The 27,474-nt window shown below is 48.8% G+C and overlaps 1 protein-coding gene across 2 annotated transcripts; it reads right to left on the reverse strand.

Annotated features, from left to right (window-relative positions):
- Positions 1-7,360: 7,360 nt before the first annotated feature.
- On the reverse strand, positions 7,361-22,361 carry LOC140720755 (C-type lectin domain family 9 member A-like). 2 transcript variants are annotated; one of them, XM_073035581.1, is made up of 5 exons: positions 22,262-22,361; positions 15,933-16,075; positions 15,355-15,419; positions 11,845-11,899; positions 7,361-7,495 (listed from the first exon to the last, which is right to left on the reverse strand). In XM_073035581.1, the coding sequence occupies exons 1-5, from the start codon at positions 22,329-22,331 to the stop codon at positions 7,493-7,495; spliced, it is 336 nt and encodes a 111-aa protein (XP_072891682.1). In that variant the 5' UTR covers positions 22,332-22,361; the 3' UTR covers positions 7,361-7,492. The 2 variants fall into 2 exon arrangements, with proteins under 2 accessions (XP_072891682.1, XP_072891681.1); XM_073035580.1 differs by lacking the exon at positions 7,361-7,495 and having other exon boundaries at positions 11,482-11,899.
- Positions 22,362-27,474: the final 5,113 nt, after the last annotated feature.

Below are 27,474 nucleotides of genomic sequence, written 5' to 3' on the forward strand. Positions count from 1 at the left end.
AAGGAACAACCAATTCACGGACGGCCTAGGCTGTGAACAAGTCACACACTGACACCATCTTCACAGTGTTACTGAAAGACCTGTTACAGTGTTTAAGTGAAACCGACACAGACCTCGTCGTGACACGAACACACTGACAGAACCTGCTCTGCAACAAGGAAACCTCATGGTCTTGTCATAACGCCCTCCCACAGCAAAACCCCTCCACGACTCTGTCAAACACACGCTCACCTTAAATGTGTAAATGGTTATCTGGCCAAGCGACTGCGTTTCGTGACGGTGGAGGGAAATTCGTTATGTGCCTGACCCAGGAAGTGTGAAATGGAACAGGGTAGAGGGAGCTTCACTCTGTGTTTGACCCCGGGAGTGTGTGATTGGACGGCGTGGAGGGAGATTCACCTTGAATCTGTCCCCGTGTGGGTGTGGTGGGACGATGGGGAGAAGCTTCACTCTCTGTCTGAAACCGAGAATGTGAAGCGACGTTTTGGTTGGAGCTTCCCCCTGTGTCTCACCCGGAGAATGTGTGATGGATCGTTGTTGTCACACAGGGCATGATTCCAAGTGTGTGTAGTGGGATTGCATGGAGGGAGCGTCGCGCTGTCTCTGACTCATAGACATAGGTCAGAGAATTTGGCGTTTAAACAGAGTCCAATCAGAGACAGTGAGCAAGAAAATGGTGACTCACACCTTCTTCTCCAGAGTCTGCAATCTGAGAACCCTTTCTGTGGCCTCCACTCTCCTCCGCTGCCTTTCTCTTCCCTCAGCACACCCTTCCTTCTCTATAGCCTTTAAGAGGGTGTGTGAGCAGCCAGAGAACCTGGTCCATATTGGTACCAACGACAATGTATAGGGAGGAGGTTCTGCAAAGTGAGGTCAGGGTTTTAGTTTTTACATTGAAGGACAGGCCCACCACCCGTCCCATTGAGGCCAGACTTTGGGATATCATGCTGTTTAGCGCGTGGCTCAGGAGTTGGTGTTTTTAGGTGGGCTTCAGAATTTGGGAACCTTGTGTTTTTTTCCAAGGAAGTTAGGAAATGTACAGAGCGATGGAAGGCAGTCTCCACCTAAGCTGGAGGGGAACTAATATTTGAGCGGGATTATTTGCCGGGACTGTGCAAGAGAGTTTGGTGCAGAGTTGTTGAACCCGAGTTGCAGGGGTTGGGGTTTAAAGCTTGAGAGCAGGCAGCGAGTTGGTCTGGAGTCAGATGTTGTAAAGAGCTCAGACAGAGGCAGGAATCAGAAGTTTGAGCATGATGCCACTAGTGTCCCGAGCTGCGTATATTTCAATGCTGGAAGTTAAAGAAAGGGAGGTGAGCTCAGGGCACGAATCAACACTTTGAATTATTACATTGTAGCCATTATTGAGGATTGGAGGCAAGAGGGAAAAACGGGACAGCACAATGGGTGGAGATGAGGAATCAGAAATGTATGAGCATGTTCATGGGGCTGCATGAGAGACCAGACAGCAGTCCGCTCGATTAGAAGGAACAATTCAGGAGAGAGATCGCAGACTGTTACAGGAAACATTAAGATTGTGAAGCAGGTGATTTCAGCTTCCCACGTATTGACTGAGTCCCATACTGCAAAAAGACCAGTTGGGTGGAGTTTGTGAAAAATATTCAGGGCAGATTCCATAATGAGCACATAGAAGTCCAACGAGAGAAAAATTAATACATGATCTCCTACTTCGGAATGGGAGGAGGCAGGTGTCAGAGGTTTGTGCGGGGGGCACGTTTTGTATCTACTGATCATAACGCCATTTCTCTCAAGGTAATTATGGAAATGCATGGGGCCAGTACTCGGGATTAGACTCTCAGCTGGATCAAGGCCAAATTTGTTGGGATCAGAAAGGACTGGAATGTGTGGATTTGGACAAGCTGCGGTCTGGCAAATGTGCATTTGGTAATGTCGAACCCAAGCGCTGTTTTATCTCAGTGTCGAAGGGAGCGGACTATAAGGTGAATAGCAGGAAGTGTTGAAGGTGAGAGGGAGTTCTGTGTATAAGGCTGGGGAACACACACTGTGAATGGGACAGGGTCCCAGCGCCCTCAATGGGACACTGAAAAACGCGTGCGATGACACTGCCACACACCCCACAGTGACAGCGACACGTCTTTCATCGTGACACCATTATACCAACACGCCCCGCTTCTTAATACTGTCACAGTCCACCCCATCTCTTCCCCTCATAAACACCTCCGATCACCGTGAGACACGGCCTGCCCTGCGCAACTGCCCTTCCCCGGCAGTCTCACCTGCCCCATTCCGCCGGTTATCCGTCTCTCGGTTCTAAGGGCACAGGCCGGTCGTGTGGACCGACACCACTTGCTCTAAAGTTTGCAATCTTAACACTCTGTCTGTGGGCTCCACTCTACTGCCTCCCTCCCTCTTCCCTCAGAAAACCATCGGGTCACACGCATACACAATCCCCGAGGGACACACTCAATTCGGGACGACTGAATGCCGAAATGCTGGGTATTGTGAGAGGGGCGATAGGGGGATGCAGGGAGTTTCGCCCTTTTTCGACTCCGGTAGAGTGTGAGGCCATGATTCGGCATTTAATCAGCCTCCAGACAGCGGCAGGGAACGAGAAAATGGGAACTCACGCATTCTGCGGTCTGCATGGAAAACGGTACTTTACCGAAGTGATGGGGTTTGAGCAGCGACCAATCACGGAACGGGATACATCAGCAAGTGGAAACAAACACAAGGCAGCGGCAAGCGGAGCGGCCATTGTTGAAGAGGCAGTATCTGACTGGTTATTAAAGGCTTTATCACTTAGATGCTTCAGTTAGGAGAGATTTCAGCGAGAAAAGGCATCAAACTTCAAAAATATTTTTTTTTGGACCAATGGCATCGGTATGAGTAGGGAGTTGGTTCTGCAAAGTGATGTCAGGGATTTGCCTGTGAATTTGATGCCCCGGTCCACTACCCGTCCCAGTGAGACCAGACTAGCGCTAGGGTTGACTTTGTTAGGGTAACAGAGAAATGTCTCTGCGGACGAGAACGTGGTTTCCTCAATGGTATGCGGCCGTTAAATGTACCTGTATTGTAGGAAGGAAGAAAGAGGCCGTTCTGTATGTGCTGGCGTAGTCAAAAAATTAGAAAGAACATACAATTTAACAGGTGGATTAAGCGTTAGGGTCGGAACGAGGGCTTCAGATATGTGGATCATTGGGCTCGCATCCAAGGAAGCTGCGACCTCTACAGGCGAGATGATGTCATTTCATTTCAATTCAATTCAATTTAAGTTTATGACGTCAAAAAGTGATAGGAATTAAAGGAGGAGGGGTGACATTACAGGGCAGAGAAACTGTCACCGCAGTGCTCAGTCAGGACAGACATGACAACTCGTCATAATCAGGCCCTTATGGGTAGAAATTGGGAATAAGAAATAAATGACCATGTTTTGGGGGTAATTTCTATGTAATTACGAGAGACACAGGTAGACCAGACAGCCGGTATACATTTTTTTCTGGAGCGGCGTAGTCTGAGAGGAGAGTAGATAAAGGTCTATATAATTTCGAGAGACAGATAGACGAGAGAACCGGTACATTTCCCCCCTAGGATGGAAATGTCAAATACCGCAGAGTTTAAAGTGAGAGGGTGTATGCTTATAGGAGCTGTGATGGGCAAGGTCTTGCTTGCACAAATAGCGTGTGTGACTGGAATGTTTTGCCAGGGTTGGTGAGTGAGACAGATCGATAGAGGTGTTTAAGTGCTTCTTTGACACTGCGCGTGGATGTACAGGGAATGGAGGGAGATGGTGATTGTGTAGGCAGAAAGGATTTATTCAATTGGTTTAGCACAAGATTGCGGGCAGAAGGTTCTCCTTTGTTCTGTTGTCTGATTTCACTGCTCTGCGGGAGGGGTAGAGAGAGAGATCTGAACTCAGAGGGCGGGAAGAGCAGGTGTGAGGAAGATCAGGGAATATGACGATGGATTGACAAAGACAAGGAACGATATTTCCACAGACGACATGGGCAGTGAACGGCCCACAGGGAGAGCCTGTTCAGACTCAAGCAGATGGCTAATCTGCGTTTTAACAGATTCCTCATTAGTTCTTCATATTTTGCAGACAGGGAAGGGGGGTGTGAAACTAGGGTTGCAGGCGGATGGGAAGCAGAATGCCAGAACATTTAGTGGAGAGGTGTTGGGAGCGACATCTGTCCCACATCTGCGAGTCCACGACCAGGGGTGCGCCGTTCACAAACTCGGCCGGCGAGGTGTGCAGATCCTCTTTGCACACTGTGCGAATTCCAAGAAGGACCCAGGGATTCTCGTCCACCCAGTTAGGTCCTCTCAGGCGGGCCATGAGTGCTGACTTCAAGTGACGGTGGAAGGTTCCCACTACTCCGTTCGACTGTGGGTGGTAGGCAGTTGTGTGGTGTAGCTACATTCCCAACAGCCGACCACAGGCTGGAGGTGAACTGCGGCTCTGTCGGAGGTAATGTGGGCCGGTACCTGTAGAATTCTGAATTCCTTCTGCCGACACAACGTCCGTCTCCCTACATTCCCTGCACATCCACGTACGTGTTAACGAGCCACTTAAACGCCTCTATGGATTTCCTCCACCATCAGCCTTGCCAGCACGTTCCAATCACCCGCCAATGTCTGTGACATAAAACTTGCCAAAATCATCTCCCTTGAACAGAAGCTCTCTCACCTTAATGCAGGTCATCTCATATTAGACATTTCCAATCTGGGGGTAAAAGATACAAGATGTCTGGTCTCTTTGCGTCTCGTATTGTTATAAACCTCAAAAAGAAGATTAACTCGAGATTGCACCTTACCTTTTCCATAATTACATTGTATCTAATGGCATTACCATCACTAGAGTCAAAGTGATCACCGACACAAACTTCTGTCCCCTGACTTGTCCTGTTCGACAGGATGAGATCAAGTATTGCACTCTCTCATTGGGACTTTCTATCTACCGATTAAGGAAACTGTCTTAACTGATTAAGAAATCTATCCCAGCGGTCCTTTCACAGTATGAGGCTCAAGATCAATACCAAGAATGTTAAACTCACCCGATGTCACAACCTGATGTCTCTTACAACAGACTACAAGCTCCCAACAGATTTGTTCCTCTAACTGCACAGGACTGTTCGGTGGTCGATTATATGTGCTTTCGCAAGACTAAAGCAGCGGCACACTGGAAGGTTGAGCAAGCAAACCTGCGTCTCCTACAACCAAGTCTTACTATCGGCAAAACTACGGTGCTTCCAATTTTTGGCCCCTGGCCTGAGCTCATCTGCCTTTCGTACAATACTTACTGCTTGTAAATGGACGCAGCTGAGAACATGAGGCCCAACGGGCTCAACATTTTGCTTGCTGACTTTATCTGAATTCTTAACAACATCTGTCCCAACAATTAGTCTACAATCTGTTTAATCATTGGGTTATCATCCCCCTGCAACTCTGGCTTAAACAGCACAACGACCCGTCTTTTAATGGTAAACCTTCCCACTGGTACATTAATTCAGCTCCGGTTCAGGTGTAAACTGAGAGAGTTTCCATATGGCGGAGAAAATGAAGAAGCTGCACAACGAGGGACGGTGTGGCGCGGCCTCCAGGCAGGACTCCGTGCTGCCCCCAGTGTTCGCTCGGCAGAAGACAAGCTCAGCTGTTGTAGCTTGTAGATTTCGGTGTCTTTTATAGTGCCTAGGACCTCAAGCTGCTTATGTATGAATATATTCGCGCGCGCTTGCTTGTGTGTGCGTCTACATAAAGCATGAAAGTATTTCACTGATATCGTACATATGTTTGCAAACTTTCTATTTCATACATATTATGTGTGCTTTGTGCCTCGTGTGACAGTTGGTTTTGTGTTTAGCAGCTTGGCCCTGGCGGTCATGTGTGATGGAATTGCAATTAAAATTAAATTGAATTGAATTGAAATGAAATGAATTCGTCTCGTCTGTAGAGGCCGCACCTTCCGAGGAAGGGAGCCCGGTGACTCACATATCTGAAGAGCTCGTTCCAAACCTAACTCTTTAGCCACATTTTAAAGTGAATGTTCTTTCTAATTTTGGCCACACCTGCACACACATAAGTTTGGTGAACCGGATCCCTTTTCCTACCTATAATCTGGTGAGTATATTGACCGCATACCATCAAGAAATCTTCTTCTCGTCTAACATAACCTTCATTTCCCTTCCCCTAACAAAGACAAAACTATCGATACAGCTCAACACGTTTCACCCCCTCCTTTCTGAGCCTCAGAACCACGTTCAGTGCCAGAGAACTAACGGGTGAGACTTTCCCCTGCTTGGTCATTCGCACCCCTCTCCTCCCATCCAGAATTAACCAAAGTGGTGTATCTGTTATTGACCGGGTTGGCCACAAGGTGTCTCTGCACCGGCTTTGTCTTTTAATCCCTTTCACCCTCTTGTTTGTTACCCGGTTTCCTGCATCCTACACCTTGAGTGTTAATACTTCTTTATATGTCCTCCCTATCACCCGTCAGCTTTCCGAATGTTCCCGAGTTCCTCCTTTTCCAGTTCCCACTCTGTAACGCCGAGTGATAGAAGGTGCAGCTAGATGGATTTCTTTAATCTCGGAAGAGGAGCATTCAATTCTCCTGCCAGGCATTGTTACTGTCATGACTGTGCGATTCTAAAGAAGGAAACAATAATTAAACTGAAAACAAATCAAACAACAGTTTTTTTTTCTACCTTCAGTCACCCAAGATGCAAAGAGGTAAACCCTCTGACTTCCACTCAAATCCAATTTCCCGCCACTCTTTTTGGGTTTCTGGCTCGTCACACACACACACACACACACACACACACACACACACACACACACACACACACACACACACACACACACACACACACACACACACACACACACACACACACACACACACACACATTCAAGCACTGAGTGAATATCTCAGCACACCATCCCATCACACACTCCCGGGGTGAGGCACAAAGTGAAAATCTCTCCACACAGTCGCATCGCACACTCCTGATGTATGACACTGGGTGACGCATTCTCCGTACAGTCCTATCGCGCACACACTGGTTCAGACACAATCTGAAGCTTACTCCCCCGGGTCCCTTCAGAAATTCCCATGTTCAGAAGCTCCTTCCCTATCACCAATTCCCAGAACTCCGTCGTTCCTGAAGTACTGAATGGTGTGCCGGCTCGGAGAATGTGCGTGTGTTTCTGGTCAGAGGGTGTACAGAGAACAGGAGAAAATTGGAAGTGGCAAACACGAGGAAATCTGGAAATTGAAACAACAAACACAAAATGATGGTGTAACGCAGCAGGCCAGGCAGCAGCATTACCCGCTCAGCTTCCCGAATGATCCCGAGTTCATCCAGTTTCAGTTCCAACTCTGTAACGCAGAGTGATAGAAGGTGCAGCTGGATGACCTTCTTACAGGTGAAGTTGTCAGCGACTCCAGAGGTCTCCATGCCCTCCTACATCCCGCAACCGGAGCATGCAACACTCCCGCCAGGTATTGCTGCTGCTCTCACTGCGATTATAAAGAAGGAAACGATAACTAAACTGAAAATAAATCAAACAACAGTTTTGTGCCCTCTCTCATCCAAGACCCCCATCCTTGAAGATTCAAAGAGATAAACCCGCTGACTTCAACTCAAATCCAATTTCCCTCCACTCATTTCCTCTAGTCTGGCTCAGCTCTCTCTCACTCTCTCTCTCTCTCACACACACACACACACACACACACACACACACACACACACACACACACACACACACACACACACACACACACACACACACACACACACACACACACACACACACATTCATACACTGAGTGAATATCTCTCCACACCGTCCCATCACATATTCAGTGGGTCAGACACTGAGTGATGCTCCTTCCACACAATCCCATTACGCACTTCCGTTATCAGACAAGAACTGAAGCTCGCTCCATACTGTCCCATCACACACTACCGTGGTCAGTCACAGAGAGAATCTCCTTCCACACCGTCACATCACACAATCCAAAGGTCAGACACAGAGTGAAGCTCCCTCCACACCTTCCTTCTCTGTGACAACAAAAACTTGCCAAACCCATTTCCTTTGAACGTCCCCCCTCTCACCTTAATGCAGGTACTCTGGTGTTAGTCATTACCCCCTCCCCCCCCCAAGGGTAACAGATACAAGCTCTCTGGGCTATTTGCGTCTCATATTGTTATACACTTCAAAGAGAAACTTAACTCGTGGTTACACCTATCCTTTTCCATAATTGCCTTGTATCTAATGGCGTTACCATCACTAGATGTAAAGTGTTCCCCTACACAAACTTCCGTCCCCTGGCGTGTCCTATTCGATAGGATGAGATCAGGTATCGCACTGTCTCATTGGGACATTAATCTACTGATTAATGAACCTTTCTTAACTGATTAAGAAAACTATCCCAGTCGCCCTTTCACAGTGTGAGGCTCACAGTCAATACCAGGAATGTTAAACTCACCCGATGTCACAACCTGATGTCTCTTACAACAGACTCCAAACTCTCCACAGGTTTATACCTCTAAATCCCCAGACTGTTCGGTGGTCGATAATGTAGCCCCATGAACGAGTTCGTACCTTTCTCATTCCTAATTTCCATCTTTAAAACCTTGCCTCAGCCTAAATTATATATACATCAGCACGACTAAAACAGCGGTAAACTGGAAGGTTGAGCTTACAAACCTGCCCCTCCAACAACCAACTCTTACTAATGACTAATCTATCATGCTTTCAGTAGTGGGCCCCTATTCTGAACTCATCTGCCTTTTCTACAATACTTACTGCTTTGAAATGGACGCAGCTCAGAACTTGAGTCCCAGCGGGCTTAATATTTTGCTTGCTGACTTTATTTGAGGTCTTTACAACATCTGTCCCACAATGATTCAACTATTTGTTCAAACATTCTGGTTATTATCCCCCTGCAATTCTAGCTTAAACACCACAAAGACACTTTTTTTAATGGCAAACTTTCCTGCTGGGATATTAGTTTCACTCCAGATCAGGTGTAAACTGAGAGAATTGCAAGATGGCGGGGAAGATGAAGGAGTAGCACAATGTGGGCCGAAATGGCACGGCCTCCAGGCATGACTCGGTGCTGCCCCCAGTGTTCGTTCGGCAGTAGACAAGATCATTTGTCATAGTTTTTGGATTTTGGTGACATTTAAAGTGCCTAGGACTTCAAGCTGCTTATTTATATACGTGCGTGCGTGCGTGCGTGATGACCTCCTTGCAGGTGAAGTTGGCACAGACTCTGGAGGTCTCCATGCCTTCCCACATCTTACAAGAGGAGCATTCAACTCTCCTGTCAAGCATTGTTACTGTCATGACTGTGCGATTATAAAGAAAAAAAAACGATAATTCAACTAAAAAAAAAACAACCAATAATGTTGTGCCTTCTCTCACCCAAAACTTATTCTCCATGCAGATTCAAAAAGATAAGCCCTCTTACTTCCACTCAAATCCAATTTCCCGGAACTCTTTCCCTATTACTTTACCTCATCTCACACACACACACACACACACACACACACACACACACACACACACACACACACACACACACACACACACACACACACACACACACACTCAGATACAAACACTGAATGGAAATCCCTCCATATCGTCCCATCCAACACTGATACGTTCAGTCAGAGACTGAGTCTCGCTCCACACCGTCTCATCATGCACTTCCGGGGTCAGACATGGAGTGCATTTTCCTCTACACCGTCATAACACACACTCCCGGGGTCAGACAAGTACTGAGCCTCCCTCCACACCGTCCCATCACATATTCACGGGGTCAGTCACAGAGTGAAGGCATTACACACCGTCACATCACACATTCCCGGTATTCGACACTGAGTGATGTTCCCTTGACAAAAACGCAGCACACATTCCCAGCGTCAGACACAGAGTGAATCACCCTCCACACCGTCGCATCACACACTCCTGGGGTCAGACACAGAGTGAATCATCCTCCACACCGTCCCATCGCACACTCCTGAAGTTAGACATCGGGTGACGCTTTCTGTGGACCGTCCTATCGCACACACCCGGGTTCATACACAAACTGAAGCTTACTCCCCCGGGTCCCTTCAGAAACTCCCATGTTCAGAAGCTCTTTCCCTTTCAACAATACCCAGAACTCCGATGTTCCAGTAGTCTTGAATTGTGTGTCGGCTCGGAGAACGTGCGTGTGTTGGTGTTCAGAGGATGTGCAGGGAACAGGAGAGAATTGGTGCGGAAATGGACATGGTGGTGAGGTAGCAGTCACTGGGATGAAATGTTGTCGAAACAAACGATCGGCCTGTTCACACAGAGCGATATCCGGTGGAAGGGGACTGGGTTGTGTAACAACAGACGTCACCTCTCCCCCTCCTCCCCATAATTCCATATAAACAGAGAGAGAGGGAGACGTGTACATGTGGGAGAGGGTCAATGGAACCGTGGAGGACCTGCAGGGGATGGAAGGGGTTAGGGAGACGGGGAGAGGAGTTGGGGAAGGAGAAGGTAACGGAGTCGGCACGGAGTGTAGGGGACGCAGGGGTGATGGACACAGTGTAGAAGAAGATGGCGGTGGCGGAAACGGGGAGGGCTGTGGAAAATCGTGAATGACGGTGACGAGGATGGTCGGCTGGGAAGGAGGGCTGACGACGAACAGGAGACTGAAAACACAATGAACCAGTAACACCTTCTTCCCCTCCGCCAGCATATTCTTGAACGCATCAGCACCACTTCCACATTTTTGGGGCATTTATTAGCTTTTGTGCATTTGACATTAATCTTACATACTTGCGCCCAACTGATCCTTCAAAAGAAGAAATCTCAGGTGGTCTAAGTCACAGATAATAAAACAGACCGTGAATCCGGTGGAAAAGATGCGATACAGGTGGACAGGACATTTGACACGCTGGCCTTCATCAGTCAGGACACTGAGTACGGGGGTCGGAGGTCACGTTGCAGTTGCAGATGACGTCGGTCAGGCCGCACTTGGAGTATGGAGTTCAGTTCTGCTTGCCTTGCTCTAAGAAAAATCTCAACGAACTGGAAAGATTGCAGAGGGAGATTTCCGAGGATGCTGCCGGGACAGGAGGGACTGAGTTATGGAGCGAGGTTGGAAATTCTGAGACTTTTTTCGGTGACCTTACAGAGGTGTAGAAAACCACGAGGGACACAGATCAGGCGAATGCGTGCACTCTATTTCCCCATGACTGGGGTAACGAGAACATTAACGCACATGATTGAGGTGAGAGTAGCTAAAGACAGAAGCGGGGAGCGAGTTGGGTTTGATAAAAGCGACACAGTAGGATGAGGAGAGTGGGTAGAGACAGAATCTCTAATCGAGGGGAGAGAGTGGAGCTATGGAGCTCTTTTGGGAACTGATCCAGGTTGTTGGAAAGAATGAGCTAGTGGAAGTGAAAGCTAATCGAGGGAGAGACCGGGAACAGAAGGGGGAATTGGGGGCGAGGGAGGCAAGAAACCAGGCTGAGGAAAACGGGGATGAAACAGAGGAGGAGGGAGTGGAGAAGGATAAGGGAGAGTCATTAGAGGGACGAGTGTACAGAGATGGTAAGATGGTGAGTAAGACTGTGATTGAAGGAAAGAGGAGAATAGGGTAAGGGTGACTGGCAGCGGCGCGGAGGGGTTAATGTGAGTGGTTAAGAGAAATGGAGGAGAAAGAGGGTTTTATCATTGTATTCAAGTCGGTCCCAGTGGTTGATGACAGAGATCCTGGATCTTTTCAGAAATAACTGGGCACGAAGGTGCAGACTTCTCACAGATGAAGCGCGTGCGAACCTCATCGCAAGGTTTACTCTCACTCTGCCATGTACAAACACCACACTCGGGGTCTCCACCGTTCAGCCGGAACATGACATTCGAAGCCACTTTCCTGTCAAAGAGTGGTAAACAATGTCAACACACCTCCAGCAATCAGTCCCCCAAACCATTGATATCCTCCCTCGTCATTGACCTGTGGCACCCCAACATCTCCCACAACCCCACTGTCCCAGCACAGCCCTGTGTCAGTCTCCAGAATATCCCACTGACCCACTCTCTCTGCAGCCCAGTGTCAGTCACCAAAGTAATCCCTTGCCCCCTCTAACAGCAGATCGGTGTCAGAGACCAGAATTATAACAGGACCCAACATTCTCCTCACAGGCCCGTGTCAGTCCCCAAATTATTCCCACAGCGCCAGTGTCTTCCAAGGCCCCATGTCAGTCCTCAAAATGCTCCCACTTCTTTACTGTCTCCCCACGGGCCTGTGTGCTCTGCCTAAGTGCTCACACTCACCAATCCCATCCCACAGATCAGTGTCAGTCCAAACTACACTCACCGCCTGACTCTCTCCCCACAGCCCCGTGCCGGACCCCCAAATAATCCCACTGCTCAACCCTCTTCTCAGAGACCTGTGTCAGTCACCAAGACACCTCCCGTTTCTCATGCTCTCCCCACGGACGTGTCTCAGTCCCCAGAGTACTCCCACTGAACCATGCTCTCCCCACAGATCTGTGTCTGTCCCCACAGTACACCCCTCCCTCATTCTCCGCTCACAGACAGGTGCCAGGCCCCAAAGTGTTCCCACTGCCTCACTCTCTCCCGCAACCTGGGTCAGTTCCCAAAAGAGCTCTATAGTTCCACTCTCTCCCCACGGACACGTGCTGGTCCCCAAAATAATCCCAATGCTTAGCCTTCCCATAAAGACCTGTGTCAACCACCGAAAGACAGCCACATCCCACTCTCTTCCCACAGCCCATGTCAGTTCCCACATTTGGAGAAGGAAGTCTGAGGATCAGAAAGGATTTTTTTCTTCTTCTCACTGCAGTTAAGAGAGGCGGGACTGCGCAGGCCTGTGACGTTGGGCAGCGAAGCGGGGAAGATTTAAAAGGAACACAGCCTTATACAGCGGACAGCGGAGTGAGCCGGGAGCAGAGTAAAGGGCTCTTAAGGGATTTGGCGTACCAGGCTTAGGTGGAAACGGGCGAGGCAAGGTAGGTTTTGTTTTAATTTTTCCTTTTATTTGAGGAAAGGGGGAATTATGAGTGTGAGGGCAGTTTGTTGTCCTCGGTGTCTGATTGGGAGGTCCTGGAGACTCGTAGCCTGCCGGACGTCCGCATCTGCGTCGGGTGCGCCGAGTTGTAGCTCCTAAGGGACCGTGTTAGGGAACAGAAGCTGCAGCTCGATTACCTTCGTCTGGTCAGGAAGAGTGAGGAGATGATAGAGATGAGTTACCGGCAGGTGGGCACACCAGGGCCACAGGAGGCCGAAGGTGCGTCAAGGTTAGGAGAGGGAAGGGGAAGAGTCAGGTAGTAGAGAGTACACCAGTGGCTGTACCCCTTGAAAATAAGTACTTCTGATTGAGTACTGTTGGGGGGGGGGTGGGGACAACTTACCTGGGAGAAACGACAGGTGCCGTGCCACTGGCATAGAGTCCGGCCTGTAGCTCAGAAGCGTAGGGAAAGGAAGAGGAAGGTAGTGGTAATAGGGGACTCGATAGTTAGGGGGTCAGACAGGCGATTCTGTGGGCCCAGTCAGGAGACCCGGATGGTAGTTTGCCTCCCTGGTGCCAGGGTCCGGGATGTTACTGATCGCGTCCAAGATATCCTGAAGTGGGAGGGAAAGCAGCCAAAGGTCGTGGTACATATCGGTACCAATGACATAGGTAGGGAAAGGGAAGTGTTCCTGAAAGGAGAATATAGGGAGTTAGGAAGTAAGTTGTGAAGAAGGACCGCAATGGTAGTAATCTCGGGATTACTGCCTGTGCCTCGCGACAGTGACAGTAGGAATGGAATGAGATGGAGGATAACTGCGTGGCTGAGGGATTGAAGCGGGGGTAGTGATTCAAGTTTCTGGGATCTCCATTAGGGCAAGTGTGACCCGTACAAAAAGTATGGGTTACTCTTGAATCCTAAGGGGACAAATATCCAGGCGGGGAGATTTGCTAAGGCTACGGGGGAGACTTTAAAATAGAACGGTTGGGGTGTGAATCAATCTGAAGAAACTGGGAGAGAGCAGGTTATTTCACAAATAGAAAAAAAAAGCTAGTAGACAGTGTCAGAGGGAGGATAAGCAGGTGATGGAGAAGAGGAGCGCTCAGACCGAAGATGTAGGAGAGAAGGAAGAAAAAGATAATAAAGTTGTTTGTACCGTTAGGGATAAACATAGAGGAAGAGGTGGAGAGTTTTTTCAATGTATCTATTTTAATGCTAGGAGCATTGTAAGAAATGTGGATGAGAGAGCATGGATTGATACCTGGAAATATGATGTTTTAGCAATTAGTGAATCATGGTTGCAGGAGGGGTGTGATTGGCAACTAAGTATTCGTTGATTCCTATGATGAAGAGATGCAATGGGACATCTTCCTCGACTGCGCAATCTCACCTCTGAACGCACGAGAACTAACTCCATAATTTTCTATCAGGTCTGATAGAATCGGAGGGGCAAGAGGGGGTGTCTTGCATTATTTGTCAGAGAAAATATTACAGCGGTGGTAATACAGGATAGATTAGAGGGCTCGTCTAGGGAGGCAATTTCGTGCGAATTGAGGAATGTGAAAGGTGTAGTAACAATTCTAGACCACCTAATGGGGAGCGAGAATTGGAGGAGCAAATTTCTAAGGAGATAGCAGATATTTGTAGTAAGCACAAGGTTGTGATTGTGGGAGATTTTAATCTTCCACACATGGACTGGGAAGCCAATTCTGTAAAAGTGCTGGATGGTTTGGTGTTTGTAGAATCTATGCAGTCTAGTTTTTTGCAGCAATGCATAGAGGTACCAACCAGAGAAAGGGCAGTGCTGGATCTATTGTTAGGGAATGAGATATGTCAGGTGACGGAGGTATGATTTGGGTTCCATTTTGTCATTTAAACAAATGGATAGGCATATGGATAGGAAAGGAATGGAGGGTTATGGGCTGAGTGCACTGAGATGGGACTAGGTGAGAGTAAGCGTTCGTCACGGACTAGAAGGGCCGAGATGGCCTGTTTCCGCGCTGTAATTATTATGTAGTTATATGGTTCTGTTAATTTTACTGCAGACTCTGTACCAACAGCCCTCGTCGATCCTCAAACAAATCCAAATGCCCATTCACTCACCGCAGAACTTTCTCTCTCCAAAATGCCCCGATTGCCCACTCTCTCCCCACAGCCCTTGTCAGTCCGCAAACTCATACCAATGTCCACTCTCTTTAGCAAACCGTGTCTGACCACAAACTAATCTCACTACTCACAACCTCCCGCAGCCTGTGCCAGTCCCCAAAATAAATCCACTGCCCACTCGCTTCTGGCAGCCTGTATCAATCCGACGACCCACTTTCTTCTCAGAAAATTGCACAATCCCAAATCTCACCCGTCTTTGCATTCTCCAATCCAGTGTGAAATGCGTTCGTCGCGGATAGCTTTGGCAACAAAATTCTGTGAAATTAAATTGCTATCATCAATGATTGAATTCCAAAGTTATTTACGTTGCGTCCCTTTATGAATGAACCCGGGAGAGTGTGAAGGGATGGTGTTGAACGAGCTTAATACTGTGTCTCACCACGCGAGAATGTGAATGGCACGGTGTGGAAGGAGCCTCACTATGTGTCTGACCCCGGGACTGTATGATGTGACGGTGTGGAGGGGGCCTCACTATATGTTTGACCCCGGACATGTGTGATGGAATGGTGCGAAGGAGATTCGATCCGTTTCTGACAGCAGGAATCTGTGCTGGGACGAGAAGGAGGAAGCTTCACTCTGTGTCTGACCCCGGGACTGTATGATGTGACGGTGTGGAGTGAGCCTCACTATGTGTCCGACCCCGGACATGTGTGATGGAATGGTGTGAAGGAGATTCACTCTGTGTCTGACCCCGGAAGTAAGAGATCAAACGGGGTAGAGGGAGCTTCCCTCTGGTGTGGATATATCTTCCGTCGATCTGACACGTACCTCTTCTTCTGCTGAATTTATTTCAAGAAGTTTAGAACCAGATTTCGAACAATTCTGCTTCGCTTCATCGTAGGAAGTGCTAACCGTGGATATAAAATAACACGGGCCTTCATTTCTGATCCAGTTCTGGGAAAACGCTTGCGCTGGAAATTGGGAAAAAAGAACAGTGAATCTTACTACGTACCGTCCATTACATCCATTGCGTGACAGACAGCGAAAGAGGATCCATCCTCACCGACCCATCACACACACCTGGTCAAGTACAGAATGAAACCCACTCCTCACCGGTCCCTTGACAAACTGGCTCTGGAATTTCCAAACAAGTCGCCGTAAATCCGCCGGGAGACAGACACCGACCCAACGCACACTCCCGGGGTCAGACACAAAGTAAAGCTCACTCCGCACCGCCCCATCACACACTCCCGGGGTCAGACACAAAGTGAATCTCCATCCACACCGTCACATCACACACTCCCGGGGTCAGACACAAAGTGAATCTCCCTCCACACCGTCCCATCACACAATCCCGGGATCAGACACAGAGTGAATCTCCCTCCACACCGTCCCATCACACAATCCCGGGATCAGACACAGAGTGAATCTCCCTCCACACCGTCATATCACACACTCCCGGGGTCAGACACAGAGTGAATCTCCCTCCACACCGTCCCATCACACACTCCCGGGGTCAGACACAAAGTAAAGCTCACTCCACACCGTCCCATCACACACTCCCGTGGTCAGAAACAGAGTGAATCTTCCTCCACACCGACCCATCACACACTCCCGGGGTCAGAAACAGAGTGAATCTCCCTCCACACCGACCCATCACACACTCCCGGGGGCAGACACAGAAGGAATCGCCCTCCGCACCGACCCATCACACACTCCCGGGGTCAGAAACAGAGTGAATCTCCCTCCACACCGTCCCATCACACACTCCCTGGGTCAGACACAGAGTGAGAGTCCCTCGAAACTGCCCCATTATATGTTCCCGGGGTCAAACACAAACTACCCTCACACCGTTCTCTCACGCATTCCCGTCGTCAGAATCAAACTGAAGCTCGTTCACACCGTCCCGTCACACTCTCCTGCTGTCAGACTCAAATTGAAACTCTCGCCACGGCACCCAATTACACATTCGCGGGACCCGTCACCAGGTGTAGCTTCCTCAACTCCGCCCCATCACTAACTTCAGGAGTCAGTTAAAAGCTCCTTTTCGCCATACTATCACAGAGATCCTGAGGGACAGACACAAATAGAATTTCAATCCATACCGTCCCGTCACACATTCCCGGGGTGAGACATGAATTAGCTCCCTCCGCAATTTCCAATCACGCAACCACTTGCCAGACACTGAGGGACTCTCCTTTAGCATTGCCCCATTACAGAATCCAGGAGTAAACATAGAGTGGAACTCCCTTATACTATTACATCATGCTCATTCCCGGGGTCAGACACAGATTGTTCTCTCCTCCACGGCCCCAACACACACTCATGGGTTCAGACTGCACGCTGCTCACTGTCAAATCACACGCCCTTACGAATCTTCTTCCACACCGACCCCTCAGACACTCCCAGGTTCAGACACAGGGTGAATCTCTCTCCGCACCGTCCCATCCCACACTCCCGGGGTCAGACACAGAATGAATCTTTCTCCGCACCGTCCCATCACACAATCCCAGGTTCAGACACAGAATAAATCTCTCTCCGCACCGTCCCATCGCACAATCCCAGGTTCAGACACAGGGTGAATCTCTGTCCGCACCGTCCCATCGCACACTCCCGAGATCAGATTAGCAATGAAACTACCTCATCACTGTCCCACCACAGGCACCCGGAGTCAGTTATAGAGTGAAGGTCCCTGCAGGCCATTCAATCACCCACATTCCTGACGGGTCAGACTACAAATCTGCGTTACATCCACAACGTCACATCACACACGATTGGGGCAGACGAAGAATGAGACTCTTGTCTCACGGACTCATTTTACTCTCCCAGTGTCAGACACAGACTTATTCTCCTTCCACACTGTCCCATCACACACGATCGGTGTCAGGCTCAGACTGAATATTTCACTCCACCAGACTGTCAAGCACTCCTTGGGTCAAACATGGAATGAAGCTCACTTCATGCTCTTCCTTCACGCAATCCTGCCGGTAAACACAGAGGGAGCCTCCCTCCACACTTCCCCAACACATCCTCCCCATGGTCAGATAGGAATTGAAATACTCTCTGCACCATCCCGATGCACACTCCCGTGGTCAGATAGGAAATGAAATGCTCTCTGCAGCATCCCGATACACACTCCCGTGGTCAGATAGGAAATGAAACACTCTCTGCAGCATCCCGATGCACACTCCCGTGGTCAGATAGGAAATGAAACACTCTCTGCACCATCCCGATGCACACTCCAGTGGTCAGATAGGAAATGAAATACTCTCTGCCCCATCCCGATGCAGACTCCCGTGGTCAGATAGGAAATGAAATGCTCTCTGCAGCATCGCGATATACACTCCCGTGGTCAGACGGAAATGAAACACTCTCTGCACCATCCCGATACACACTCCCCTGGTCCGACGGAAATGAAACACTCTCTGCATCATCCCGATGCACACTCCCGTGGTCAGATAGCAAATGAGAAACTCTCTGCACCATCCTGATCCACACTCCCGTGGTCAGATAGGAAATGAAATACTCTCTGCCCCATCCCGATGCAGACTCCCGTGGTGTGACAGGAAATGAAATACTCTCTGCACCATCCCGATGCACACTCCCGTGGTCAGATAGGAAATGAAATACTCTCTGCACCATCCCGATGCACACACCCGTGGTCAGATAGGAAATGAAATACTCACTGCTTCATCCCGATGCACTCTCCCGTGGTCAGATAGGAAATGAAATACTCTCTGCACCATCCCGATGCACACTCCCGTGGTCAGGTAGGAGATGATACATACTCTGCACCATCCATATGCACACTCCCGTGGTCAGACGGGAATGAAACACTCTCTGCAGCATCACAATGCACACTCCCGTGGTCAGGTAGGAGATGATACACTCTCTGCACCATCCCCATGCACACTCCCGTGGTCAGGTAGGAGATGATACATACTCTGCACCATCCACATGCACACCTCCGTGGTCAGACGGAAATGAAACACTCTCTGCAGCATCCCGATGCACACTCCCGTGGTCAGATAGGAAATGAAATACTCTCTGCCCCATCCCGATGCAGACTCCCGTGGTGTGATAGGAAATGAAATACTCTCTGCACCATCCCGATCCACACTCCCGTGGTCAGATAGGAAATGAAATACTCTCTGCCCCATCCCGATGCAGACTCCCGTGGTGTGATAGGAAATGAAATACTCTCTGCACCATCCCGATACACACTCCCGTGGTCAGATAGGAAATGAGACACTCTCTGCACCATCCCGATGCAGACACCCGTGGTCAGATAGGAAATGAAATACTCTCTGCCCCATCCCGATGCAGACTCCCGTGTGTCAGATAGGAAATGAAATACTCTCTGCCCCATCCCGATGCATACTCCCGTGGTCAGATAGGAAATGAAATACTCACTGCTTCATCCCGATACACACTCCCGTGGTCAGATAGGAAATTAAACACTCTCTGCACCATCCCGATGCACACTCCCGTGGTCAGGTAGGAAATGAAACACTCTGTGCACCATCCCGATGCACACTCCCGTGGTCAGGTAGGAGATGATACACACTCTGCACCATCCCCATGCACACTCCCGTTGTCAAACGGAAATGAAACACTCTCTGCAGCATCCCAATGCACACTCCCGTGGTCAGATGAGAAATGAGACACTCTCTGCACCATCCCGATCCACACTCCCGTGGTCAGATAGGAAATGAAATACTCTCTGCCCCATCCCGATGCAGACTCCCGTGGTGTGATAGGAAATGAAATACTCTCTGCCCCATCCCGATGCAGACTCCCGTGGTGTGATAGGAAATGAAATACTCTCTGCACCATCCCGATGCACACACCCGTGGTCAGATAAGAAATGAAATACTCTCTGCCCCATCCCGATGCATACTCCCGTGGTCAGATAGGAAATGAAATACTCACTGCTTCATCCCGATGCACTCGCCCGTGGTCAGATAGGAAATGAATTACTCTTTGCCCCATCCTGATGCAGACCCCGTAGTGTGATAGGAAATGAAATACTCTCTGCAGCATCCCGATGCACACTCCCGTTGTCAGATAGGAAATTAAATACTCTCTGCCCCATCCCGATGCAGACTCCCGTGGTGTGATAGGAAATGAAATACTCTCTGCACCATCCCGATACACACTCCCGTGGTCAGATAGGAAATGAGACACTCTCTGCACCATCCCGATGCAGACACCCGTGGTCAGATAGGAAATGAAATACTCTCTGCCCCATCCCGATGCAGACTCCCGTGTGTCAGATAGGAAATGAAATACTCTCTGCCCCATCCCGATGCATACTCCCGTGGTCAGATAGGAAATGAAATACTCACTGCTTCATCCCGATACACACTCCCGTGGTCAGATAGGAAATTAAACACTCTCTGCACCATCCCGATGCACACTCCCGTGGTCAGGTAGGAAATGAAACACTCTCTGCACCATCCCGATGCAGACTCCCGTGGTGTGATAGGAAATGAAATACTCTCTGCACCATCCCGATACACACTCTCGTGGTCAGATAGAAAATGAAACACTCTCTGCACCATCCCGATGCACACTCCTGTGGTCAGATAGGAAATGAGACACTCTCTGCACCATCCCGATGCACACACCCGTGGTCAGATAGGAAATGAAATACTCTCTGCCCCATCCCGATGCATACTCCCGTGGTCAGATAGTAAATGAAATACTCACTGCTTCATCCCGATGCACTCTCCCGTGGTCAGATAGGAAATGAAATACTCTTTGCCCCATCCCCATACACACTCCCGTGGTGTGATAGGAAATGGAATACTCTCTGCAGCATCCTGATGCACACTCCCGTGGTCAGATAAAAAATGAGACACTCTCTGCACCATCCCGATGCACACTCCCGTGGTCTGATAGGAAATGAGACACTCTCTGCACCACCCCGATGCACACTCCCGTGGTGTGATAGGAAATGAAACACTCTCTGCACCATCCCGATGCACGCTCCCGTGTTCTGATCGGAAATGAAACAGTCTCTGCACCATCCCATCACACACTCCCGGGGTCTGTCACAGACAGAAGCTGCCTCCGTGCCGTTCCATCAGACCCAGCGTAAATCTCCCTTCACACCGTCCCATCACACATTCACGGGGTCAGACACAGTGTGAATCTCCCTCCACACCTTCTCATCACACGTTCTCGAGCCTAACATAGTCTAAATCTCCCTCCTTACGCTCTCCTTATTTCACAAGCTTCCTGGCTAGTCACAGAGTGAAGCTCTCTCTCAACCGTCCGATCACGCTCAGCTGTGCTCACACACAAAGTGAGGTTCCGACAACGCTCTCCCAAGGGACACTGACGGGTTCAGACTCGCTCCACTACATCCAATCACACAACCCGGTCTCACATAGAATGAACGTCCCTCTGCACTGTCCACTCACACAGTCCCGGAGTCATACACAGATGCTCTCTCTCTAGCATCCCATGACGCACACCGATAATCAGGCACAGAGTCATGCTCCCTCCACACCGTCTCATCGCACACTCCCGGGGCCAGAGACACAGTGAATCTCCCTCCACACTTTCCCATCGCACACTTCCGGATTCAGACACAGAGTGATGCTCCATCTGTTCCGTCCCATTCCTCACTCTGGGATTCGGACACAGACAGAAGCACACACTGTCGGAATCAGACAGAGAGTGAGGCCCCCGTAGTACTGTCCCGTCGCACACTCATGGATTCAAACTGAACTCTGTCTCCATGGTGCCATAGCACACTTCGGGGGTCAGACATGGGGTGAACCGCTCTAGGCAATGTCCCAACACACAATCCCGCGGTTTGGCACAGAGTGAAGCTGGATCCATACTGTCCCATCCTATATTCCTGAAGTGAGACAAAGAATGATGCTACAATGCTACGTCTCACAATCCCGCGGTCAGACACAGAGTGAATCCACCTCCACAACGTCTCGTCAGACTCTCCTGGATTCAGTGATAGAATGAAACTGGCTTCACACAGCCCAATCACACACTCACCGGGTCAAACACAGAGTGAATCACCCTCCATACCATCTCTTCACACACTCCGATGTCAAGCACAGAGTGACGCTTCCTCTCTCCATGCCTGCCCTGTGATGAGGAGCGGGTGAAAGAGGGGGATGATGCCTCACCTCTTCTGCTGGTCAACAATTCACAGATGTGAGCCTTGGTTTCGTTGACAGATCTGTACTTCGTTTCCATCTCAGTGAACTGGTGACGGAGATCGCTGTTCGTTCGTTTAAGAGACGGACAAATCTGTGATACTGAGAGAGATGGTGAAGGATGCTTAGCGTTTACAGTAACACGTGAGTCAGCGGCACGCTACCGAACGGGTCACAGAGAGTGTTGTGTCTGTGTCACGGTGAAGGGTGTCACAGTGAAGGATGTGCTGGTGGCAGAGAGAGAGGCGTCGGCGCCTCATTGAGAGGCGTGTCTGTGTCACGCTGAGGGGTATATCAATGTCCAGTGGTGTCACGGTGCTTGAGTATATGTGTCTGTTCTTGTCTGGTTTTGTCTCTGTCACGGTGAGAGACATGTCGTGGCCACGGTGTGTGTGAGAGGGTCACGCTGAGCTGTGTGACGGTGTCACGGAGAGTACTATGTTGGAGTCAGTGTGAATTTAGGAGTCGGTATCACGTTCAGGAGTTTTCCTATGTCAGGGTGAGGTGCGGGTAATTTCCTCCGTGAGCGGTGCATCGGTGTTATTTTGAGGGTGATACTGTCTTGCTAAAGGGTGTTACAGAGACGTGTGAGTCTTTGAGATGATGCGGTGCAGAGCGGTTCACGCTGAGGAGCGTGAAGTTGTCCCGGTATACGGCACCTCAGTGTCCCGGTGAAGAGCGTGACGGTGTCATTCTGAAGAGTATGTTTCAGATCGCCTTGAGGAGTTTATCAATAACACGGTCAGGGGCATGTCGATGTTAGTGAGGGGTACGTTGCGGTCAGTGTGATTGCCATGTGTGTGTCCTTTTCGCGGTTCGCAGTGTAAATGTGTCTCGTTGAAGATCGTGAACGTGCTGAAGTGACAGGATTGCAGATGTTATGGTGAATGGCGTGTCGGTGTCAGGACAACTCTTGATTTTGTTACGGTAGGGTCCGTGTTTTTATCACGGTTAGGTGTGTGTCTGTTTTACAGAACATAGAACACGGAATAGTTCAGCACGTCAATGCCCTTCGGCCCACAATGCTGTGCCGACCCTTAAACCCTACATCGGATATAACCGCCCATTTCAAATTCCCCCATATACCTGTCTAGTATTCTCTTAAATTTCACTAGTGTATTTCCCACCACCACAGGCTCAGCTAGTGCATTCCCGGCACCAAAAACGCTGTGAGTAAAAAACCTTCCTCTAATATCCCCTTTGAACTTCCCTCCCCTTACCTTAAAGCCATGTCCTTTTGTGCTGAGCAGTGGTGCCCTGGGGAAGAGGCGCTGGCTGTCCACTCTATCTATTCCTCTTAATATCTTGTATACCTCTATCTTGTCTCCTCTCATCCTCCTCCTCTCCAAAGAGTAAAGCCCTAGCTCCCTTCATCTCTGATCATAATGCATACTCTCAAAACCAGGCAGCATCCTGGTAAATCTCCTCTGTACAGTTACCTATGCACATCCTTCCTATTGTGAGGCGACCAGAAAGGACACAGTACTCCAAGTATGGACTAACCAGAGATTTATAGAGCTACATGATTACCTCGTGACTCTTAAACTCCATCCCTCGACTTATGAAAGCTAACTCTCCATATGCTTTCTTAACTACCCAATCTACCTGTGAGGAAACGTTCATGGATCTGTGGAAATATACCCCCAGATCTCTCTGCTCCTCCTCAGTAACAGGTATCCTGCCTTTTACAGTGTACTCTTCCTTTGAGCTTGTCCTTGCAAAGTGTACCACCTCACACTTCTCCGGGTTGTACATCTGCCACTTCTCAGCCCACTTCTGCATCTTATCAATGTCTCCCTGCAATCATTGAGAATCCTCCACGTGATCCACTACACCACACAAACTTCGTGTTGCTTGAAAACATCCCAACGCAGACTTCTACCCCCACATACAGGTCGTTAACAAAATTCAGGAAAAGTAGGGGTGCCGGAACCGATCCTTGTGGGACGCCACTAGTCACAGCCCTGCAATCCGAATGTACTCCCTCTGCCACGACACTCTGTTTACTGCAGGCAAGCCAATTCTGAATCCAACTGGCCGAACTTCCCTGGATCCCATGCCTTCTGTCTTTCTGAATAAGCCTACCGCGTGGAACCTTATCAAATGTAGGTTCCGGTAAGTTTTGTTTCGTTAGTTTAGAGTAGAGAGAATGTCAGGCAGGATGAAGGAATACTCTTCTGCAGGATGGGGGAAGTGAGGGAGAACTCCGGTGTCCCCGACAACAACACCTGCAGGAAGTGCTTCCGGTTGCAGCTCCTAACAAACCTCGTTACGGAACCGGAGCAGGAGCTGGATGACCTCCGGATCATTCCCGAGAATGAGGAGTTTATAGATAGTAGTTTCAGGGAGGTAGTTACGGCAAAGAAGCAGGGCACCGGTAATTGGGTTATCGTCAGGCGAGGAAGGGGGAAAGGGCAGACAGAGTTGGGATCACCTGTGGCCATTCCCCTCAACAACATGTATACCGATTTGGATGCTGTTGGGAGGGATGGCTTACCCGGGACAAGCTGCGGCTACCGGATCTCTGGCACTGAGTCTGGTTCTGCAGTGCAGAAGGGAGCGGGGCAGATGAGGAGAGCGGTAGTCATAGGAGACTCGATAGTTAGAGGTACAGACAGGAGGTTCTGCAGTCGTGACAGAGACTCCCGGATGGTTTGTTGCCTCCCGGGTGCCAGGGTCAGGGATGTCTCTGATCTTGTGCACAGCATTCTGAATTGGGAGGGTGAGCAGCCAGATGTCATGGCTCTCGTCGGTACAAATGACATTGGAAGAAAGAGTGAGGAGGTCCTGAAGAGTGAGTATGGAGAGTTCGGTAGGAAGTTAGAAAGCAGGACCTCGAGGGTAGTGATCTCAAGATTGCTTCCTGTGCCACGTGCCAGTGAGGGTAAGTGTAAGATGGTCTGGAGGATGAACACGTGGTTGAGGAACTGGTGTAGGGGGTACGGTTTCAGATCTTTTGATCTTTGGTATCTCGTCTGAGTAGGTAGGACATGTACAATAGAGAAGGGTTACACCTGAACTAAAGGGGGACCCATATCCTTGCAGGGAGGTTTGCGGATGGTTTAAATTAGATTTGCAAGGGAATGGGAACCAGAGTGCCAGAGCAGAGAGTGGAGCGGGGGGTGAAAATACATGATGTTAAAAGTTCATGCAAAGTCAGAAATAGAAGAGCCGTGCGTGGTGGTAATAATCTTCTGCGGTTTGCCTATTTAAAAGCGAGGAGTATTTTGAGGAAGGCAGACGAGCTGAGGGCGTGGATTAACACATGGAATTATGACTTTATAGCCATTAGTGAAACTTGTCTATAGGAGGGGCAGGACTAGCAGCTTCATGTTCCAGGGATACGCATTTTCAGAGGTAGTAGAGATAAAGGGTTGAAGGGAGTGTGTTGGAATTGCTAGTCAAGGAAAATTTTACAGTAGTGCTCAGGCAGGATGGATTAGAGGGCTTGTCTACCGATGTCATCTGGCTGGAACTGAGAAATAGGAATGGTATGACCATATTAATGGGATTGTATTTCAGAACAGGCAATCGTCAGCGAGAATTGGAGCTGCAAAACTGCAGAGAGATAGCAGACAACTTCAGGAAACATGAAGTTGTGATAGTAAGAGATTTTAATTTTCCACATATTGTTGGTGATCCCATACTGACGGGTCAGAGTTTGTAAAATGTGATCAGGAAAGTTTTATAAATCAATATATAGAGTTACCAACTCGATAGGATGCAATAGTAGATCTCCTAATAGGAAACAAGTTAGAACAAGAGACGGGAGTGTGTGTAGGGGAACACTTTGGGTCTAGTGATCATAACACCATTAGTTTCAACTTGGCCATGGATAAAGATAGATCAGGTCCTCGGGTTGAGGTACTAAACTGGAAAAAGGGGAAATTTGAAGAAATGAGAAAGGATCGAAAAAGCCTGGAATGGAAATCTGATAAAGAAGAAGAGAGGGATGTATGAAAGTTATAGGCAACAAGGAGCAAATAAGGTGCTTGAGAAGAATAAAATTGGTCCTCTTGAAGAACAGAGCATTCGGCTATGTATGGAGCCAAAAGAAATGGAGAGATTTTAATTGTTTTTTTTATCATCTGTATTTACTTAGGAATTACAAGGAGACTCTGGAAATAAGGCAAACAAGTAGTGAGGTCACGGAACCTCAACAGTTAAAGAGGAGTATGGGCTTGCTCTCTTGAAGCAAATCAGAGTAGATAAATTCCCATGAGCAGACAGAGTATTCCCTTGGACCTTCAAGGAGCGTAGTGTTGAAATTTCTGGGGTCCTGGCAGATATATTTAAAATGTTAGTATACACGGGTGAGGTGCCGGAGGATTGGAGGGTAGCTCATGTTGTTCCGTTGTTTAAAAAATTTGTAAATGCAATCCGGGAAATTATAGGCCGGTATGTTTGACGTCAGTAGTAGGTAAATTATTGGAAGGTGTACTAAGACATAAAATCTACAGACAGGAACTTATTAGGCAGAGTCAACATGGCTTTGTGCGTGGTAGGTCATGTTTACCCAATCTATTACAGTTTTTCGAAGAGGTTAACAGGAAAGTAGATGAAGGGAAAGCAGCAGATGTTGACTACATGGACTTCAGTAAGGCCTTTGACAAGGTCCCGCAAGGGAGGATAGTTAGGAAGATTCAATCGCTAGGTATACATGGTGAGGTAGTAAATTGGATTAGACATTGGCTCAATGGAAGAAATCAGAGAGTGGTAGTGGAGGATTGCTTCTCTGAGTGGAGGCCTATGATTAGTGGTGTGCCACAGGAATCAGTGCTGTGTCCATTGTTATTTGTCATCTTTCTCAATGATCTGGATGATAATGTGATGAATTGGATCAGCAAATAATACAAAGATTGGAGGTGTAGTGGACAGTGAGGAAGATTTTGAAAGCTTTCAGAGGGAATTGGACCTGCTGGAAAAGTGGGATGACAAATGGAAGATGGAGTTTAATGCAGAAAAGTGTGAGGTATTGCACTTTGGAAGGAAAAACCAAGGTAGAACATAAAAGGTAAATGGTAGGACACTGAAGAGTGCAGTAGATCAGAGGGATCTGTGAATACAGATACATAATTTTCTACGAGTGGCGTCACAGGTAAATAGGTTCGTAAAGAAAGCTTTCGGCACTGGCCTTTATAAATCAAATTATTGAGTATAAGAGCTGGAATGTTAGGACGAGG

The sequence above is a fragment of the Hemitrygon akajei genome, unplaced genomic scaffold, assembly GCF_048418815.1.
Source record: "Hemitrygon akajei unplaced genomic scaffold, sHemAka1.3 Scf000046, whole genome shotgun sequence".
NCBI lineage: Eukaryota > Metazoa > Chordata > Chondrichthyes > Myliobatiformes > Dasyatidae > Hemitrygon > Hemitrygon akajei.

Excerpts from the sequence above, each read along its gene's own strand:
- LOC140720755 (XM_073035580.1), bottom strand. The coding sequence starts at position 22,331 with ATGGAAACGAAGTACAGATCTGTCAACGAAACCAAGGCTCACATCTGT. Across the intron at positions 15,420-15,932 it reads TAAATTCAGCAGAAGAAGAG|AATTTTGTTGCCAAAGCTAT; the intron begins GTACGTGTCAGA and ends TTAATTTCACAG. Across the intron at positions 11,900-15,354 it reads ATTGGAGAATGCAAAGACGG|GAAAGTGGCTTCGAATGTCA; the intron begins GTGAGATTTGGG and ends ACTCTTTGACAG.